General features: G+C 42.2%; 1 protein-coding gene across 1 annotated transcript; it reads right to left on the bottom strand.

Annotated features, from left to right (window-relative positions):
• Positions 1-555: 555 nt before the first annotated feature.
• On the bottom strand, positions 556-17,169 carry BCAS4 (breast carcinoma amplified sequence 4). Its single transcript, XM_055722547.1, has 3 exons — positions 17,015-17,169; positions 3,160-3,261; positions 556-774 (listed from the first exon to the last, which is right to left on the bottom strand). The coding sequence occupies exons 1-3, from the start codon at positions 17,108-17,110 to the stop codon at positions 556-558; spliced, it is 417 nt and encodes a 138-aa protein (XP_055578522.1). The 5' UTR covers positions 17,111-17,169.
• Positions 17,170-22,057: the final 4,888 nt, after the last annotated feature.

Here is a 22,057-nt window from a genome sequence, read left to right as displayed (position 1 = left end):
GACAAATTGCTGGGGAAACAACAGATTTAGAGAATGACCTGGGAACTCAGAGAAGGAAAACAGAGTGTAAAAGTAAGCGGTACAAAGACATTCTTGGAAAAGAACAGGGACAGAAAGGATGAAGACTATGTAAAGCTTCCTCAAGTCACCAGATCTCATTATCCCTGACTCTCAACATTCTTCTATGAGCAAATATCACTAAAACTCACTGAAAGAGTTCTCACCCTCCTCTAGTGCTCATCCATGGATGACCCTATAACGTAATTTTGACGTAATTGACATAAAACCAAAGACTAAATAGAAAGAACAATCTATGCTCAGGTGTCTCACTGCAAGATGACGCATAACAAGCTTTCTATTTGCATATACACGTACAGAGAAAATCCTTTCATTCAGGAGCAAAATATACAGATCTTCAAAAATTACTGCTGAAACTATTCAATATCTAAGCAGCATCCCTTCAAAAAAAACCCGAAAATTATTGAAAATTTTTAAAAATGTAAAAAAAAAATATCCCTTTACAGAAGCAAACTGAAGCTAGTTCTTTTATACCACTTAAATCTGCTGTAAGGCCACATTTGATACAGAAATGATATTTAACACCACTTTCCCATCTGCTGGAAGCAACTTGAAAAATACATTTTTAAATGACGAGATAGTTGCACACTGAAATAATTTGCAAACAGTATTAAGAAAGGTGCTGTGGCTCTTCTCTGCTTCAAGTACTTGCTCTTCTAGGAAGGAAACGTGGTGTGCAACCATTTTAACAAATGCCTATGGAGAGAGGAAAAACACCTAATGAAAATTAAAAGCACATGCACCGGCTTTCCACATGATCCTAGCTAGAGATCAAAGTTGAAGAGAAAACTTTAACAAGATTTCAGAGTGCACTATTGCTAATATAAATAACCAAGGGGCACATACTCAGAAGTGAACTACAGATGTTTATAGCCATGAGAAGGACCACTGGTCATGATCTAAGGCTATTTTTTCTCCTTACCTAAGGGCAGACTTGAGCTCCCTTTTCAGCATGCAGAGTATGTAAGCGCTTGCATAGTGTCTAAAGGTCTGGCAAAGTTTCAGCAGTGAGGTGAAAAGCTCTTCAAAACCACAAAGAGGCTGCTACTACTGGTGGGAGTGAAAAAGTGGCCAAAGTGGTAGGAAGGAGTAGACAGCAGAGAAAAAGATAACAACAGGTGATTTGAGCTAAAAAAGGTCAGGAATAACTGACCTAAAATATACATGTGATCAGTTACGGTTGAAATGTGAGCCATAAAGCAAAGTCAACTAGAAAGAGCACAGTATTTATTCGTTAAAATATAGAACAGTTTGTAAAGAGTTTTGATACTTTCTATTAATGATTAAGCTTCTCTCCCTTCTACCCCCCAGTCCCGAAGTTGAATACTGCTGCTTTTAGAGATAGGGAAAGTGAGGATCAGCAGGTAAATTAATTGCCCAAAATGTACCACAGTGGCAACATCAAAATTAAACCCCAGCAGATTCTCATCCTATATAACCATTACACAACAGTCCTTTCCTGTTCTACTCCTGGTCGTACAAGTTAATTTCTCCCTTGAAAATCCCCATGAATGCTAAGCTTTAACTTTTAAAGTTCCAATTAAAACACTAACTACCGCTCAAATTGCCAGTTTAACCTTGTGCTCTAAGATGATTGTCATTCCAGGTAGAAAAACTGATTCCTAGCCAATCAGGTGTCATCCTCCTTTGATAACCACAAAAAAAAAAGCCTCTCAACAAAATTCTGCTGTATTATTCAAGGACAACCTGTAGCCTAGGAAAGACTGGTGTTTTCTCCATACTCCAGATTACTATGTCCTTACAGCTATACCTTATATATAAGGCTTATCCTTATATTTAAGGGAATGGGGTCAGGAAGGGTTGGGGTTTTTTCCCTTCCCTGTCTTGGAGGCAAAAAAAAGCAGTAAGAAGCCCTGTTGCTTACCATACTTTTGGCACAAGTAATTGCTTAGAGTTTTAATTTTAGTTTCCTGTTCAAAGACAAAAACACCCCCACCACACACTCCCCCTGAAAATCCCAACCACCTATAAGCATGGAATTTGCAAAAAAGATCTAAATGGGTGAGACTTGCAGAAACAGTTGTTTTGGAACCTGATATAGTTAGCCATTTTTTAAGTCCTAGCTTAAGTATATTAAGTATGGCCAAATTGTCAAGTATGCTGAAAACTAGGTAGGTTTCTAAAGAGGTTAACAGTTGACTCCCACTTTTGTTCTAAAATGCCTTGCCTCAATTTCCTGTTTAAAGCCTTCTCCTAGTGCTGTGTAAGGCCTTAAAATATGAAGTGGCTTCATAAGTCTGTTATCAAATGTAGGTATAAAAACGCAAACCACAAAAAATGAATTGCATTTAAAGAAAACTGGCTGCACACTAAGTCAATTGCCCTGTCCCTTCCAGTGTAATAAACCTTACCAGAGGATATTAGTTTGTACAGGGGTACAGCCTGAAGCTTAAGAACTGCCTATTTGGATTTAATGCCACAAACACTTGGTTTCTTTCACTTTGAGTCTGTTAGAACTGATTTTAAACACTACACAATTTATCTCGTCATGTTTCCATTACATTTCTCCCAGAGGCAAACTTGCCCTCAGTTGACACAAATTTTAACATACTGCTTACTAAATATGGTGAGGGCATCATCTTAGTGAGTCATACTGGCTTCCCTCATTCAGGATACAATGAACACCAAAACAGACACAACAGAAGACAGGAGCTCAGAGATTTCTCCACTTCTACATAAGACAATCATCAACAACTTAAAACAGGTATGTCCAGCTGGGTGTGACTTGAATTTTTGAAGTTATAAATGGTTCCACAGATACTCTTTCAAGTCACAAAAACAAATTAATATTATTGGCATTATTATTAACACTAAAACCACAACTAATGCTTTTAATATACCATTAGAAATTGTGGAATCCACAGCAATAAATTACTCAGTGATGTTCCAAAACCATAAACACTTATACCTGCTGAACCATGGGTAAACACACTGATTTAAAAACAAACATAAGACAACAGAGAGCCATAAACATCTGAGTGCTCCATATAAATACCTGGACTTTTAACCTACGAAACACATAAAAAAAAGAATGTAAATTTTTTAATGCAATGAACAAACCTCTAATTTATCAACTTTGGCATAGATGCGGTTCATTTCCACCACCTTGTCTTTAATGAGAAGAATGGTCTCGTCCAGAATCTCTGATGTATCACTTCTAGTCTGCATGAAAAAAAAGTATCTCACATGAGGACAAATCCTGAAGATAAACGCTACACTATTTTTTTTCACTTCACTGTTATCTTTCACTTGAATATTTCAAAAAATACATACTCAAAATAGACATCACAAGGGCCCTTTTGCAGTATGTTAGAAAGTACAGATTCGGAAAATAAGTTACTTTTTCAAGTAATTCATGAAACAACAAGAAAAACCCAATAGTAGGTGTCAGGACTTCCAAATCAAAACTGTAATCAGATCCTTCCCTCTTCTCCCCAAATTTCCACACTACTCCCAGGAGATCATCTACTTTCTATGATGAAACATTGTAGACATGACAGGTAACAACAGATTTAAAATGAAAACTGCCTCTATATCATCCATCATTCTTTGATTTTATTGGAGAAGAGCTAACTCACAATACTTATCAATCAGTTTTGGGAAACAGTCTGTTCTCTGAGTACACCGCTTCTAGAATCTTGCCTTCAGCAGGGGCTCAGGGCTAGAGTTCTCGGGAGAGCAAGACTCTACGCACAACATTATAGCACGGGCATCTCAGAGGCAGCTTCTGCTCCCTAGTCCCTGCCCGCTTCCACAACACTTAAGTGTCCCAATACAGGAAGGATTATATTTTAATTTGTTACCTACTACAACCAAGCTTGTTTCTCATATCCATACCAAAGTCTGAACCTTATCTGAAATCCTGCTAAGTGTTGTGTTAGCAAGAATTACCCAATTTCCTACAGGAACAGCTACCACTATTTTGTTAGGTGGCAGTAGATATACCTCCAAACAAAGCATTACAGCTAATGGAATGTACAAGCCAAAAAATGATGGATAAGACAAGAATTGGGAAAAGCTCTCTGAAAGGAAAGATAAAAGCAAACCCAAGAAAACCTCCACTAACACCTAAATAGTCATTTTAATTTGTAAAACAGCAGCAACCTTTGACAAGAAAAGTAAGAGAGGCAGCTGAGCCCGCTTATATACAACTTTTCTTTCTCAACTACAATAGAGTATAGGAGGTCTTGGTTCACTTCTGGATTAAAGCTGTCCTTCCTAAAATTGTAATAGACTTAAAGAATACAGAGGAACAAGGGTCCCTTCAAAAGATATTTTTGACCCAAACACCAAGCTAGAAGACATTCTTCTTTCAACTTCATAGGGAAGAGTAAGGATCTTTTAGCTAGAACGGTGAGAATCTGGCATTGGGCTCATACTGCAGGGAATTTTCTGAGCATTTTGAGATTTAATCCAGAATTCAAATAAAGCATAAATGCCTGCTATAAATCATTTAATCCACGGACCATGCTTATAAACTCTAACAAGTACTCAAACATTTTACTGATTACCATATGACTTGTTTGTGTATTTGGGTTTTTTTAAAAGAAGTTGTGTTTTTAAAAGCTGAGTATAAACAAAGCCATATACATACAAAATTACTCACAGTAAGGTTTTATGGTATTATTATTACCAGAATAAGTACATGCAGATCAAGTGCTTTTATAGTGCTACGTGTGTTCTGTAATAGGAGATCAAACAACATATCAAAATAGTAGTAGCTTTATATTGTAAATAAACCAACAGTATCTTCCTGTATTACCAGTCTCAGCACTACATCCACCAGATACATACACGGACACCTCCCCCAGCAGTGACATAACTGTATACACAGACACACTCTGTTATCTTTACAGTAAGTACTTTATATCCAACAGAAAGTGCGCATAGACACTCGGGCAGGATCCCTGTGAATGGAGTCTGACTTATATTTCCTAATGTTAAATAAAAATACAGCATGAACACATAATAAAACCAGATGAATTCCAGGTTTGTTCTATTGAATTCTTTTGGGTCAACAGTAGGCAGCCCTCATCCTCCTCTATAATAAAGCCCATGTGAAAATAGACTGGTGATCTGTCTGAGGTGAGTTTCATACTCAGGTAAACTAATTGAGATCAAAACTTGAGCCTGGAATTTCCAAAAATATGGTAACAAACTTGTTTCCTAATGTTCATCTGAGAAAGAACTAGGGAAAAAACACTCTTTCAGCTAAATGGTAGGTAACTACTGTAAATATAAACACGGCTTGGGACATAGCAGGAGAGAGATGTTGTACAGACCCATTACAAAAGCTACCAACACAATAAGGTCAGAGCAGACATGGAACAAATCTAAACCATCTTCTTTTGAGGGTAAAAGCAAACGACCAATACAAGACACAGGAGAGCTGATCTTCCAGCAAGCAGCCTGTGATGAAAGGAAATGATATGCAAATATGATTCAAGAAGAGTCATTCTGCAGCAGTCTGCAGAACCACAGCGACAGAGGAGTTCAAGAGGAGTCAGCACATGACAAAGGGAAATTACTCTCTTGGTACAGCAGCCTCTCATGAGCCAGAGAAAGCAGGACTGGTCTGAAACCCCACATTATAAAACAAAATTTATTTCCACTTGTGCAATGTATTTTACTTTATCTTACTGAAGATTTAGCTGAGTGCTCAGCACAAGCACCAGAGCACAGCAGTCCACGGGGAAAAAACTTGTATTCCTCTTACTAGGTTTTACTATGCTAATTGGAGGAAGGGGTGAGGAGGGAAGGTTTGATTGAGCTTTGTCTTCTAATTCAAACCAGCGAGACTAAACTCAAGAAGGTAGCAAACCAACAGCACCAAAATCAGTTAGGAGACAGCACAACCAGAGTATGCATGATGAATTAGAACACCAACCAGGAACAGCACACTGTAGGGCAGTGAGACCTAACTCTTGCATCCACCGCAGTTCAGTCTGTACCACAAGCACAGCTTCTTGTTATTTTGTATTTTATAAAAACAATTACTTTTCAGGAAAAGAAAATTAAAAAAGAGCTGGAGCCAGAAGTCAAAGATATTGTGCAAATTCTAGTTGTCACAGGGACTTTTTTGAAAGGATCTCTCTATATTCTTTTTTCGTCTTTGATCCCATATGTTAACACTGAGTAACAAGAAAGGATCATGAGTAAAAGTAACCACTGTACACTGAGCAGCTCAGTGGTAAGAAAAGAAAAAACAAGTTGGTATTTTGCTGAGAAGCTAGCAAACCCTAGCCACAACAAACCAAACAAAATAAACTCTTCCTCTTTTCTCCCCTGTGATGAAACCTGGTTTCACACCTAGGGCCTCAGGGAGGAGATTCCCAGACTGTAACTCCACAAGACAAAGATAAGCAGTTAGAAGCTCCTCTGAGGAACCACAATAAAGTGAGATTTACAAACACATCATTTCCCTGAGGCAAGTTCTGCAGGAAGGTTCAATGGCTTGAGAATCACTAACCCGTGGTTTTACAAATGTAACTAAACCAGCTGCGCATGTCTGAATAGATATATTTTTCAACATGTTTTAAGATATACAAGAAGCACAAAGAATCGTACCTAAAAAGGTAACCAACAATGACCCATGAAAACAATATGACAACGGCATATATGAGAGTGTGGTTATTACAATGAATTTTTTTTGCTTTCATGTCACTGGTTCAAATCATAGCTCAGTTAAAAAACGCAATTTGATAATTATACTCGACAGGCTGTGAAGCCACTTAAAAGACATTAAGTCAGTGTTCTAAAAAAGACATCACAAAAAGTTAAATAACTGTCATGCAAATTCTTCTAGCATGATCTTTTCATTACGAGATGCTCCTTCCATGGTAGGTGTGAGCCACGCTGAACTGTACATATGTACCTTGTCATTGTAACTTACCTGTTGTACAAGTGTCCATTTTAAGTGCTGTGCCATGCTGTGGCTAGCCAGGTACAACAGTATGACACCGGAAACAGCATTTTATCTTCCTAGCACTGAGAATCCAGGTTCTTCCTCATTGCAATATTCAATATGCATCAAAAGTACTTGCAAGTGAAAAGCAGCAGCACAATCAAAGAGGAGAAGCCAAATTCCTCCATATAAATACTTTGCTGAGTGCTCATCTGAAAAACACAAGATTCCCCTCACCTTTTGTTGGCATAGACAAAAGACCAGATTATTGCTAGGCACAGAACTGGAATCAGTTTAGACACATTAATTTATCAGATTCCCAGATACCACTTGATGCGCTGTGTAAAGGAACCTTACATTGTAGGTACTAGATAGAAAGCCACAGAATCAGCACACTGACTGCACTGCTTTGATATTCCCAGATAAGGTCAACAATCTGCATACCAGGGAATTATTCACAGCCTGCAGGTTGTGGAAAAATGTTTTCAGGGGCAATGCAAAGATAATGTATTGAAACTAGGTTAGTGGTTTTTGTAGAAAAGGTGGGCAAGAGAAGTCTCAAAGGAGGTTTGAAAGCTCACTGGATCCATCTGAACAAGCTAACCATCTTCCCCATATTGGAGTCAAAGATCTAAGGTGCATGCCTGATTGATGGAAAAAAGCGTAACATACAAATTCTTAGCAAAAGCTCCCAAAGAGAAGAACTGAGTGAATGAACTTCGTAGTAAATCAGACAGAATACAATCAACAGTGAAGAGTTATTGATTCAAACCACTTGCTTTGAGCAGGCAATGTCTTATCACTGAAGCAATCATCACCTTTCAGGAATGAACTCAAAGGATTTTTTGGCCCAAGAAACCAATCTCTTCTATTCTGCATTGTTGCACAGACTAAGTGTGCCCTACTAGAGAATCTAAAGCTGACAAATGTAAGCCAAGACGTATCAAAAAATAGACTGCATGCTCTGAGGTTCACATGCTCCTTTACAGCTATTTTTGTCAAAAGCTGAATGGAAAAAGAACTGCTTAAACAGCCACTAATCCTGAACCATTCTTACAAGACAGCTATTTCTCCTTTTAAGTCCCCTACTAACCATAGGAGACTTTGATGAGCCAAGCTTTTGTTTCTTTCCATTCTATGTCACTTCCTCCTGGAAGCAATCATGCCTCCTTTCCATAAGCAAGACATGCCAATGACAAAACCAGAAACTTCTGACAGAAGTCAAAAAAAGATTAATCACTGATTATATTGCTGACTGATTTGCCTAGAACAAGGATGATGGCCTCACTTCTCTTGAGCAGAATTCACATTGAAGGTGCAAGAAAGATGTCCCATAACCAAATAATAATAATTGTTAGTTAGCTGGTAATATTTTGCATGAACTGTGTCCAACAGGCTAATTTGGTTTTTCAATGGGTTCTTGCAGCCCATACCAGACTGCTTATGACTTAATGAGTTCTGTCCTGGAGTGCAAGCACAACATTTCTCCAAGTAACACTGGGATACATTAACAGAAAAGTGGAAAGATGCTGAGGAGGCAATATTGACATTTGTTCTGAGGACAGAAGACAGCGTGCAGAAAGGCCAGCACTCCAATATCTTTTGTTTGCACTGAAGCTGGTAAGAATAAAGCCAGGAAGCTGCTTTTCAACCTCCTCAGAAACATCGGCCACATCATTTTTTTTTAGCTACTTCACTTTATCCTGTCCCTCTCCATTTATTTATGCAGTTGCTAAGAATCATCAGAAGAATAGCTCATGGGCAACAAGTCCCGGAGGAGACCTTGGCTGGTCACTACTTGCCGTTAGGAGCGCATCATTAGTGACCACTGCAGTCGCCCATGTCACAAGATGTGCGAAGATCGAAGACAAATGTTGTGGTAGGTCATAGCAGAAGGCGAGGTGGTCTGTGCACCAATGATTTGAGAGGGAAGTTTCTCTACTTCACGTTTGTTACTTTTAGATGACCACGGTGACCTGCACAGCCTTCTGCTGTTTGCAGAACGCCCGGGTAAGCGCAGCAGCGCATACCTGTTGCTCTAAGTGCTCATCCACACAATTAGGTAGTGCCAATGGTGACGACAGCCGGTGTGCCACACGCTGCACAGCACATGGGTCACAACCCCGCCATCAAGCAGCATTCCCCACTCAGTTATGCCACCCACATCAACCTCTCTCTCACACCCCGGCTGCAGGCCCTGAAGACACACCTAGCGCGGGGGTTTGCGGGCACCCAGCACAGGAGGCCCGCACCTGGAGCCGGCGGGGCGAGGCGAGGGCAAGGCGGCCGTCCCCACCTCGGCCTGCCTACCGCCCCAAGGCCGCCCGGCAGCCTTTTGGGACGGGCCGCCGCGCAGCCAGGGCAACGGAAGGGACCGCGGCAAACGCCGACTACCGGCAGGCCCCGGACCGCGCCACCGCAGCGCGGCCGCCAGCCGCCCCCTCACGGCGCCACCACCTGCACCCGCCTCACGGCGCGGCGGCGCCCGCGGGGGGAGGGCGGAGGCGGAGGGGGGGGCCGGCCGCGCGCGCCCCAGCGCCACCTGGCGGGCACGGCGCCCCGCTGCGCGCGCAGCGCCCCAGCCCTCCCCGCGGCGGCCGCGCTGCCAAGATGGCCGCCCCGCGCGCCGCCCGCCGGCGGGGCCCGCGGCACGTACCGCGGCCGTTATCCCGCAGAACCCGTCCGGCCGCCCCAACAGCTCCTCTGTCATCTCCTCCGTTTCTTGCACCTGAGGGGGAGAAAAAAACCACCACACAGTGGCAGAGCCCAGGCTGGGGCCGCCTGGCAGTGGCCGGGCCCCGCACCTTGGCCTCTCCTGCCCGCCCCGCGGGCGGCCCAGGCCGAGCTGGGGAGGTTTCAGGCCAGCGCCATATCACCAACTCACCAAACGCAGAGAATTCATTATATTGAGGAATGCTGACCGTGGGGGCTCCGGGAGGCCCTCGCCACCCCCACCCTGGGAGGTGACCCATCGGCGACAGAGGATGTCCCCAGCGCCCCCCTCAGCGTGGGGGTCAGGGTCTAGATCCCATCACTTTTCTGCCAGTAGGCTTCTAAACGTAGAATGTCAATGTGTTATCTCAGCAAAAGCTCCTTTCCAAGCATCTCGCTTGAGTTCTGAAACCAAAAAGTTTATTCTAACGCTTGACTTGGATGTAACAACAAAGTGGGATTTACAAAAGTCAATTTGAAGTTATGGTTTGCCTTATTCACCAACAGAAAACTGGGTGAAACCCCCCCAAAACCCCAGCCCTTCAGCAAATACCTAAAAGAAAAACAAAACAAAACAAAACACTCAAAGAAAACAACAACCCAACAAACCACTTAGACTATTCTGAAGCAGAGAGAACATGGAAAGAAAACCAAAAGCAGCTCCGAGGGCAGTTTTGGACAGCTACTGAAATGGTTTTCTAGTATCAGAAACAGAGCCCACATTCAGAACCCAGAAGAACTCTCAACAGCTACAGCAGTGTCTGCCTAAAGCCAAAAGCCCAGGCATTCCCGCGTCTGCAGGTGACAAACGCTGATAGAGTCTCACTCTTAACTGAAGTTTAGAGTTGAAGACTTGTTTATAAAATCTCAGTAAAGAACTGTAACTGCAAGGAGAAAAAAGCTTCTGTTCTGAGCGTATTTTGAAATGCAGAATAACCAGAGTTAAAATGCAGGAAATGGAAATCAGTAAAATTCAAAGGCCACCCCAAGTCCTGCATTTGCACTGTAATTTAAATAGTTTTCAAAGTCCTGTATCTATCCTCCTGTCCTAATCACATCTCATTCTCCAAAATTACAATAATGAACCTGATGAAAACCTCTTTTTCTTAAATAAAACCAAACACAGGGAAGTTGTCCCATTTGTTGGGCCTACTTTGCTTAAATGGCCATCGTAATATCAGAACAAGAAGAGCAAGAGTTGCCTTAGCAGACCTTTTTATAATTTTTCATCTGGGCTGTAATGAATGATCTTGCTCCTAAATGAAGTTTATTATCCTTTCACCTGGTAATAAAATTAAGGAAACCTGCGTCACCTCCAAAATTCAAATCACAGTTATCAATCCAGCAGTTGGGCTAACTCCAGGATCCTTTTCGCCATTCTAAAAGTGCCCAAGAACCTCCCAAAACAGGTCCGGTCACTCTTGTTGGGAACAATACAGCAAAAGGAGTTGCTATCATGTGAAGTCATTAGATAGAAGAAAGGGTGCCAGAAGAAGAAGAATAGGTAAGAGGAGAAATGTACTTTGTCAGCAAGGGGTAGAATGGAATATACTAGACTCGTGATTTACATTAAAGCAAACATTAAGAGCAGCACACATTTAAGTTCACCCCAAAGACTGCACTTGGCATGGACTGAAGGTGGTCACTGGTACACAACTCCTCTTATGTTATAAAACCTGTTCCACGTAAGTGGAGCAAACGTCATTCTCTACAGAGCCTGGATTAACTTTCCAGCTCAAAGGAGGTGTTGTTATGCCTCTGGAGATGTATTTGCAGCCAACTTCTGCAACGGGACAGATTTGAGGGAGCCGTGTCAGATATGGAGGTACTCCTGGAGGCAGCTTCTGCACCGATGCCAAGATGGCAGCAATAGGGAAGGCAAAAGCCTTTTGCCAGAGAACCAGAGAGGAGGATCAAAAGAGAAATGCGAGTTACTAACAGGACAACAAATTACACACACCACTCTAGAAAGGGTGTTCTGAAAAGGCTGTTAGAAGCCAGCCAGGGAGCAATCACACGAAGCCAGGAGACCAAAACCACCATGTAAAGTGAGCGTGCTGTTCTGGGAGGTCTCCAATCATGCAAGTGAGGGAAGGGCTCAACTCCTCGTCACTTCTAGGACAGTCATTTAAAAACTAGAAAGAACAAATTATGCTATCACAAAGGAGAAGGAAGAAGAAAAAAGCCTTAAGCACATGGAAGAAATAGCAGCTGTTTTCACAAGGGCAAACATGCATGAGCACATATAAGACATAATGTGTGCTGAGGATAAATACCTGTTCAGTAGAATGAAGATATGAGCTCAGGCCATGTTCTGAATAGCAGGAATGTGACCCAACTTAGCCCAAAAACCCTCTCACTATCTTACAGCAACACTGGTATGTATTGTCTCAGAGAAATTCTTAGCAGCTGACCCCTTCATCAGCCTAGTGACCACACCTGTTAGCCTATTAAAGTTATTTCCCAAGATGCTTGTGTCTCATGAACTCTGTGTGAAGTCTTCATGGTGGCAAAAACTATCACATTATTATATTCACGCTGTAATTTCACTTATACAAGATTTAAGAATCTACCCACAAAAGTTTCACTGCCTCTTTTTTGTGGATGTATCTGGACAGAAGAAACCTCAAGACACATGGTACTCCACAGGTTTATCAGGAAGGATCCATAGATGCTGTAAATCAATGCATGGATTTCAGTGGTGCTAACACAAGTTTACATCCCCTAACAATCTGTTCCATGTCTATCTGAAGTAAAGATTTCTGTGTGGAAAAGCTGTTTTCCTTCTGCTGTTCCTTTGCATGCTTAAATAAAGGAACAGAATTTCCACACCTAATTTCTCCTCAGAAGGAAAGAGCGCTCTTCCTCCCCACTGCACATAGGCTAACTCTGGAAAGAGCACTGCTACGCAACAGAAAAACGCATTCTTTACAAATAAGAAAGATGTCCCAGTGATTTCATGTTACTGTTATATGTTTGTGAAAAACTTGTAAGCATTGAATCTGACAGTCTGATTTCTTGAAGTCTTCGTAAGGCCAAGAAACATAATTGCTAGCTTTTTTGTTAAGTGTATTTTACAGCAGAGCAATCTCAGTGGGTGGTGCAAGCATCAGATGGTCTACAGAACAATTCTATCAAACTCCCGACATTTCTTGGCAAGTCTGTGCAGTCAGCTTCACAGGCCTGAAGCCACTAACACAGCCTCATGTTCAGGACTAGCACAGTTGGCTTAAAGAGATAGTCCAAAACTGGTATCAAACTTACAGCTTCAAAAAGGCTGTTTAATGGTAGCAATCATTAAATGCATGACTGGTACAGCAGGTATAAATTCCACTAATTGGACAGATGATGCATTAAAGAAACATCCATTTAAAGAAGTTGCGTTCGGTGTACAGGTTGCTATCCTCCTCTGACTAAAGTTGCAGACACACTTGAGGCAGGTAGCTTGCTGACATTACTAGCCCTTCTAATATCTACTGTGAGCATCTTGCATTCATAATGTTCATAAAGATTCAAACGTTGGAGTAGCATGTGTTAGGGGACAGAAGCAAAGTTTATTGACACCACTGAGAATAAGTTAATTCAAAACAGAATCACAGTCCTTAATCTTTAAAGAGTGTTACATAGCCTGAAACATAACAGAAGACAACAATAGTAAGCAACAATAGAAAAATAGATGCAAACAAACCACTTAACACTATTTCTTCAAGGCATGCTACTATAAAAACACACTAGGCATAAAAAGCCAAAATACTATGTTTAACAAAGACTCAACCACAAATACTTAGCAGTTCCATATGAATTGCAAAAGAGAAAAACAAAATTCTATGGGCTCAATGTACTTAAGACACCTTCTGAAATGGTTAAAAGGGGCCTCTTGCAAATTGCAGTATCAACAATATATTTACCATCATCTGTAATTAGGTACTTACTAAACAGACCATACAAGCTCTTTCCAGGTGATTACAGAACTCACTGTATACTTATCATTAAGATCTGAAATAAAGCCCACTGAACACATTTCAAAGTTATGGTGAAAATACATGGGTGACAAGTCTTTCTTAGTTAAGACTGTAATTTCACGATCACTTTAAAATTATATAAGCTGGTATAGGCAAGAAAAGTAGTCTACCCTTTTCTATCACTCACGGGCCTAAAGACAACCCTTTCTTTGCATGTGAAAAGACAGACATTCAAAGTGGAATGAATCAGGAAATTGCTCTGGGTTGAAAACTAACTATTAATGTCTTTGCCAGTCATTTTAGCTCAGATCAGTTTGACTCATTTCATTACACAGCCGTGTTACTGCTAACACCAAGAAAGAAAACAGGTAACAAGAGGAAGACACGTTGGATCTTTCAATAGCAGTGATAACTTATCACGAAACTTTAGCCAAAGGCATAACAGCACCACTTCCAGATGGCATTTTAATGTTCCCATATATCCACTGTTGATTCTCCTGTTTATTTATGGAAAGAAAACAAAACAAAATTAAAACCATTATTTCATTTTGTAACTTGGAAAAATATGCAGTCTAGCTTTGAGGTTAGCTTTCCTTTCAGACTTTATTTTATGTAGTATATACTGCACCTATAGTAATATCCTTTTCTCACCACTTCCCTTTAAATGTCTTTGTTTCTTGGCAGCAATCTCCTCCCTCTTTACTCCAAGCCTGAGATAAAATACGCTTTTGTAACTCCCCCTTATCACTCCTTTCATTTTGCCTCAGCATTATGCTCTTACTCAACCTTATGACAATTTACCTGCTTTTCCCAAGGATTTTTTTTTTTTTTTTTGGGGGGGGGGGTTTATACCAAGCTCACTCCTTGATAAAAAGATTTGGGTCAGGTATTTTATATCGTCAGCTGTTCAGGCCCACGAGATAACGAATATAGTGTTTAACTTGTCACACTTCATTAAGGAACAGGAAAAAAGAAAATTCAGCACTAAATCTCTTCTACAAAGTTTTCCAAAAAGCCTTCTTTCACTTAAAAAGGAAACCTGCCTTTGTTGGAATTTGAAGTGCTCTCCTAGCATGTCATTAAGACAAAGAGGTAGGCATAGAGAACTTTAAAAATAGCCAAACCAGAAAACCACACAGCTCTTTATAATATTAGAGACTCCAGCTGGAACATTTCAATATTGCTGAAAATTAACAGGTTCTTCAGTATAATATCCTCCTATGCCAGCTTCAAAATACTGAAAAAAAAACAAACCCCAACCAACCAAAAAACTCTACAAAGGGAAAAAAAAAATCAGTGTACAAGGGAAACAAGAAGAACAGAATGGCAAGTGTATTTCAATGGCAAAACTAGTCTTTTACAGCTATTTACAGGATACATTCAAGCCAAGGCAGAATAACATTATGACATGCAGCATATGCTCGAAAGCATTCACCTAGCAATATTCTCTACCGGACTATACAAATACTTTATTTTGCATTCATCATTATTGTAGTCTTATTTGGTACAACGGCTACACAAAATGAAAAATCATAATGAAAATTAGGAGTTATATGCTAGAGGAAATTGTTACTGCTAATTACAAAATTTTAAAAATGCAAAACTAAGGCAACTCATTGTGAAAAGGAACTGAAAGCCCTCGCTCTGATTTCCACAATGCTGTGATATGTGACAGAGCTAAGCTAGCAAGGCAAGGCCCATAGGAAGAGACACTTAAGAAGATGCTTCCACAAAAGCTGCGATTAATCCTCAAGCAGGAAAGTACCTGAATTGCTGCTTTGAGCAAGCTACCAATCTGTGCAAGAATCAAGAGAGATCAGTATTAAAACAGGTGTTAAGTTTCAGCTGAAGATGCCTGGAGGAAACCTAATGACTTGCAAGTAGCACAGAACCTAAGTTGTTTCTCTATTCCTTGTAAGAACTAGCAGGCTTGGTACTCAGTTACAAAAATACATAGTCTGCCATACAATGCTATACAGGAAACTTGGTTTATTAACTGCCAGGTCTTCTTTATTTCTTATTTAACACCAGTATGAGGGGCACTTGATAAAACCAACAGAATCTGGCTGATGTGAACTAATTCTTTAATAAAACATATTCCCTACTAAGTACACTTTGAAATGTCACCTTAATCGAGCTTGAAAATTCATTTTTTTAATTAACAATTAACATTAAAATAAAACATTAACGGTACTTGCTTCTGACCTGCTACAGATGTGTAGATGACTAATAGAGTAGATCCTAATCCAGAAGTAAGACAAAAAGCTGCGAGTGGTTTAACTACGTGAAAGTTATGTGGGTATCACTGACTAAGCATTGTATCATCTCCGTGAAAATGCTGAACAGAAAACCAGAACAAAGATACCAAGATCTGGATGCGTGTGAGTGGTCTGACTTATTGCAAATCATAGATAACCACGTATGGAGAGATGGAACCGATGGAGTGGTGATGTCAAGGGAGAGGCACAGGCAAAATAATTCTCTGAACAGTGAAACTGATCAAGAGTTTCCCCTTTTTTTTTTTCTTGGAAACAAAAATAAATCACATTTTACTGCCAAAACGAAGGAAGGAGGTAAGCGGAAGCTGTTTAAAGACTGATTTAGGAGTGTTTTTTATCTCGACAAGAGGCAGTTTTAAATGATCTACCCAAAGAGAACGTTATTCCTGTCACCTCCAGGCTGCGGTGGGACAGGAGCTGCTGCAGGCCAGGAGGGGCGATGCTCCCGGGAGCCCAGCTCAGCTGGTGCAGCCTTCCCCTCGTTTCTGGGGGGCGGCTGGGCGGGGGGGGGGGGGGGGCGTCTTGGCCCGCAAAGTGCCACCTCACAACGTCCCTCCGCCTCCAGGGAGGTCAGGCCGCCCCTCGGCGCCGTCCCCATCCGGACCGAGCGGAGCAGCCAGGCCGGGGTGACAGCCGCCCCTCCGGTCCCCAAACCGCGCATCGTCCGCTCCGCTCCTGACCTCAGCACCAGCAGACTTGGCTCCCACACAAAAAAACCCAAAACCAAAACAAACCAAATAAAAACCCAGAACAGCATCACAGCCGTAGTAGTTTTAGGGAAGGGAGCCTGGGAACACTTACTCAGCTGTTCAGGAGCTCAACTTTACCCAGCACAGCACCCCAGGCGCGGGGCCCGGAGGCCAGGCCGCGCCAGCCAGCGGGAGGGTCCGCAGCCCCCGCATCGGCCGGGGGGAGCGGGCCCCCGGCAGCCGCCGGCCGGGCGTTAGTGCCCCCACGACGGCGGTGCCCTGCCCGCTGGGAGCCCCCGGCCCCAGGCAGCCCCCCCTGCCCCAGCCGCCCCTCGCTCCCCCGCTGACGGGCTGCCCCCCCGCGCCTACCTTTTCCCCGGGCAGGCAGAGGGCGAGCCGCCCGGCGCCGCTCTCCGCAGCCGCCGCCCCCGCCCGGGGCTCCGAGCGCTCCCCCGGCCGCAGCATCCCCTCGGCGGCCGCTCGCCGCCGGTCCCCGCCTGAGCTCCGGGCAGCCGCCGCCCCGCCCCCGGCCGCCGCTCCGCCCCCTCCCCGCCGGGGCTGCCCGGGGCCGCGGGACACGCGCGCCACCTAGCGGCACCGGCGCGGCACTGGCAGCGGGCTGCGGGGGTCTCGGGGGCGGGCAGCGCGCACGCCGCTACGGCTGCGGCGAGACCGCCCCAGCGCTTCCCGCTGACGGGAGAGGGGCCAACGGCTCCGTGTGTTTAAACGGAAAAACGATTCAACATGAGCAGCCCCGCGGAGAACCACCGGAGGCACACCGCCGCCCCGAGCGCCTCACCTGCCGCGGAAACCGTGCCACTAACAGCGTTTTGCTTTAACGAGCCCCCACTGCAGCCTGGCAGGCAGGCTGGTAACTCGGTGATCAGCTGCACTAGATGACTTGGTAACGACTGGGAAATCAAAGGCTGCAGCTCAGAAAGCAGCTTTTCAGGCGCTCAGAATTTCTCCACACCCTGTTTGCAAGGCAAGTACTTAGATGACCAGATGCTAGAGCCATTCAGTTTTATGTTAGGCTGGGCAGAACTTCTGACAGTGCTTAAAAACATCCTGTCCTCCTCCCTAAGGACAGTGCCATAAGTGGCTCCCTGTGGAAGCCTGCAGTTCGAAAGACTCTTCTTACACCTTCTGGATGCTTCCTCACTGCAGATGAAGCTCTTCCTTGCCTTAGGCTCCTTTAAAACACTCTTCAACCAAAGCGCTGTTTTAGAGAGGGACAGATGATGAAGACAGCAGTTAGAGTTGAAACAAAGATGGCCATCTGTTCTCAGTTTGCTAGCTGTTCCTTCTCCAAGCAGGAAACAGGACCGACTTGGTAACTGATGATCAGTCAAGGATTGGTAGGTAGAACAGGGAGAATTTCTCAGTGACTGTTTCTTCTCAAGAACAGCCTTCTCAGCTGGAAGAGGTCAGAAGCAGCCTGCCCTCAAAAGAAGTTTGGCCCATGCATCTTGTACAAAAGACCGACACTAGGGTCGAGTAGACTCTAGTAGTATGGACATAAAGCAACCTGCAGTACTTCCCACTAACCCGTTTGAGACATTACCTAATTTTAGAATTTTATACTATATAAAACTACTTTTGAGTGCTTCCAGAGTAGAAGGCCGCATCAGGCCTGCACTATCATCCAAAGTTTTCTTGGCTTTGGGTAAGACCAAATTATTGCTGAATAATGGGAGAAGTTTCAGTTCAGTTTAGCATTCATAAGAAAATGCCAAACTTATGGTCTGTAACTTGCTGAGAAGATCAAAAGCAGCCAGACTTGAAGAGGTACTTGAAGCAACAGGAAAAGAGCTCATAGGTTGTTGCAGGATTTCCCCAAATCTTTCCTCAAAAGTAGGGACAGACACAGCAAGCTAAATCTAGTCAGTGCATCCTGATGATAGCACCAGACAGGCCTTTTGTGCTACACTTGCGGTGACTAAAAACCTCTTATGTGAAAAATTGTACAGTATTTGCAAAACCTGATCTTCCACTGGCCAGCACCACATAGAGAAGAATCACATTCCATCCCTGGGCAATTAATTTCTCTTTTCAATTTAAGCTCTCCAGATCTGGGCAGCCTTCGTCTGCGTGTTTGCAGAGTTAACAGCATAGAGCTGTTCCCTGCTCAGCCAGTCAGGTACCATTTATGCTGCAGACCCCAAGGGGTTTTATTCTGTATCTCTGAAAGCAGTGTTTCTATCGGGGAAAGATGTATCAAATAATACTTTCCAAATCTCAATGAAGTTTATTTGGGAAGCTTTACCAGATCAGAATGAAATGTATTGCAGATTAACTGCTACAGAACTAAGTTTTCCATTATAGATGGGAGGAAAAGCATGAAGAGGTATGTTTAGAAGAAAGACAAGGAGCCAAGGGGAATACTTTAGGTGCTTTAAAAGTACAGCACCAACTTACATTCCTCCTGGTTATTTCATACAGACTATGCCATCCATGTGAGCTTTAGCACTAGCATGAATTATTTACTGTGGAGGAAACCTCTCAAGAGAAAACAGCGCTAAACAGAACAGATCACACATTATATTTCTGTTTCCATGATCAAATGGTTTCATGACCTCTGCATCTCAGCTGTGAGATCAGGATAACCCTTCTGTCTTCACTATCCTAACAGTTTATCAGTTTAAAGCACAGTCAAAATACAAGGAAAGCCACATGCTGAATTACTTCATTTTTTCAAGATACTAACTCTGCAGGATGACTCAAAAATCAAACTATTTTCTACGTTATACAGATCCAGTTTCTAATGACCTGAAATATTTTTGAAGGACAGTTACATCATTTCAGTGTTTAATATCCAAATTGTATTGCACAAGTATTTTTTTTGCATTAAGTTTTACCTCATTTATTCATGTTTGCAAAATGTACCTACTTTTCTTATTTTATAGCACAGCATAGAAAGAGTATGAAGGGCAGGCTTAACAGGGTTATTAGGGATTTAAGCTATTAGGATTTAAAATTTCTGAATTATAAGCCCAAGTGTTTTATGTAACCTTATGTAGCATTCAGAAAGTCAGAGAAATCTATGTTTATATATTCAATACTTTCTCCTCAGCATTTTAAGCATTCCAAATCCTTTGCATCCTCCAACTGAAAGACGAGTACCCCACTTTTCCTTTTTTTCACTGGGTCCACAATATCCAGAACAATAGCAAAACAGCAAACGAAAACAGATTTAGACATGTCAGATTACAATACACATCAGCTTTGTCTGTTGTACCACACCAACGGAATGTGTTTTATACAAGCATGAACCCCCTGCAGTGGATGCACTACTTTCTCTAGTTCCTCTCACATTATCTGCTGTTCTCATCTGTCCCTCAAACTCCGTTCCTTGTTTCTGAGCACTGACATTGCATCAGTGACTACAAAAAAAAAAAGCACCATATCAGTAACTAGGTGTTACCAGGTGCTCAAACGAAAGCATTCTGAAGAAGTCATTTCACCACCGAGAAAGAGAACCATGTTCTCCTGTAGAAAGCCAATGTGGGGGCAATAATGCTCTTACTTTCTTAAACGGTAACATCACAGAGCCCGAGACAAGTCTTTCACACTGATGCAAGGTATTTCCTCATACTGTCAGGTAATAAAACGGTAGTTCAAGTAGAAAGGAAAGTTAATTGGAAGGACAGGAAATAATATCTTATTTGGAACACTTCTGAAGTGCTATAACAACAAATGCTGGTTAAATAGCACAGCACTTTTTCAAATCATTTTGTGCTTCATATTTCTAAAACACTTATAAAATCAAGCATACTACATTAACTCCTCAGAGCCAAATTTATCTCCTGTTTGAGAGGTAAAGTACACAAGCGATTTATCATAGCTGCACAAGGAATCCAAATTCTTAAGTCTTGGCTATAATCTCACCTCTCCAAGAACCAGCTGTACCACTTCTTGCATACTTCTACAGCATCTAAGAACGCTATTGTTACTGTCCAACACATTTTTCCTCATGCTAGTATTGGAAGCCATTTATGAAGCTACCTTGAAAATGATTATTCCTCTCTAGCATTACCACATGCAACTATACAAGTATCAATATTCAGATACTATTATGTATTCCAAGAAACATGTTCATCAGAAGCAATTCAGACAAGTCTGAAACGAGAATGTCACAGCTAGTTTTAAGATAACAAGAAAACTTCAAAGGGGTATTTAGCACTAGTCTAAATCTTTCTCCTGTTGGTATACCAAGGAGAGGAAGAGTTTCAGTTGATTACTTATGAAAATCCCACAGAGTCTTTGTATCTGCAACCACACACGAATTTTAATTTCATAGAATAACTGAAGTCCTAATACCTTTTTAAGAGCTCACCACCTTCAGAAACGTTAAGTACTGCTGGCATTTAAAGGACAGATATTATTGCATGGTATTTAAAGTTGCATTCCTTCCCCAAGGAGGCAGCAGTCGGGGAAGTTACAATCTTGCTTTACAATTAGTTTCTTAGTTTAGAAACATTACCAATAGGTATTACAGCGATTTATTTGTAGAAATAGTGTTGCTGACCTGCATGAGTATGCATTTTAGTCTTATGCCCTTAAAGCGTCCCAGATTAGCTTCCGTACTGTGCCTCCACTGCAGATTGAGTCCAGGTCAATGTTAGCATTAAGAGTCTCCTCTTTCCATTCCTGTCCAACCTAAAGCACCCTATCAAGCTTACTTTATCCTCACAGATACATGCATACCTGAGGACATGTTCCTTAGTCTTTGCTCCTGCAATCACCCCCTTGATTCTTAGTGATCTGACTTAGGACAAATTACATCATACATAGAAGCCTGCTGGAAGGTACAGAAACATTAATGGATACTAATGGTCCAGCTAAAGAGTCTGTACTCTTGCTGCACAGAACACGTCCTGCCTCAGTGAAAGCACCCCACACAGTCAGTGTCAGTCCCAAGCCAAGGAATGCTGGAGGAGATGTATTCATAGCGAGTTTGGGTCAGCACCAGGCTGGGTGGAAGCATACCTTACATGAAATAGTGTCCTCTACTATTTTTACCTTCTTAAAAATGACTGCTCAGGAAGATACAATTCACTATCAAATAACTCAAAGCTGGTAAGTGGAAATTATATTCAATTCCACTTTTCACTCTATCTGTTGATATTTAATTCCCTCATGCAAAACTGTTTACGCAGCTTTATTGCTTTTTACTATCTTTTTCAGGCTATCAGTCCTCTACTACTCAATTCTGATATACTAAAACCAGCCTGTAATGCAGGTGATGTTACTTTCCTAACATAGTTTGGGGTTTTATGCTAACAAGTACGGGGCTGACGTTTTCACTGAACTATCATAGCTCAAGATGGGCTCCCGAGAGGCAAGTCTGCTTGGCATTCACATATTACGCACGCAAAATTAAGACAGATTCCCCCTCCCCCCCACATGCAC

The sequence above is a fragment of the Falco cherrug genome, chromosome 10, assembly GCF_023634085.1.
Source record: "Falco cherrug isolate bFalChe1 chromosome 10, bFalChe1.pri, whole genome shotgun sequence".
Classification (NCBI taxonomy): Eukaryota; Metazoa; Chordata; class Aves; order Falconiformes; family Falconidae; genus Falco; species Falco cherrug.
Note: the sequence above shows the minus strand (reverse complement) of the source record. Positions and strands in the feature narration are given on the sequence as shown.

Coding starts and splice junctions, on each gene's coding strand:
- BCAS4 (XM_055722547.1), bottom strand. CDS start 17,110: ATGCTGCGGCCGGGGGAGCGCTCGGAGCCCCGGGCGGGGGCGGCGGCT. Junction 3,262..17,014: donor TCTGCCTGCCCGGGGAAAAG/GTAGGCGCGGGG, acceptor TTTTTCATGCAG/ACTAGAAGTGATACATCAGA. Junction 775..3,159: donor CCAAAGTTGATAAATTAGAG/GTTTGTTCATTG, acceptor CTCTCTCCATAG/GCATTTGTTAAAATGGTTGC.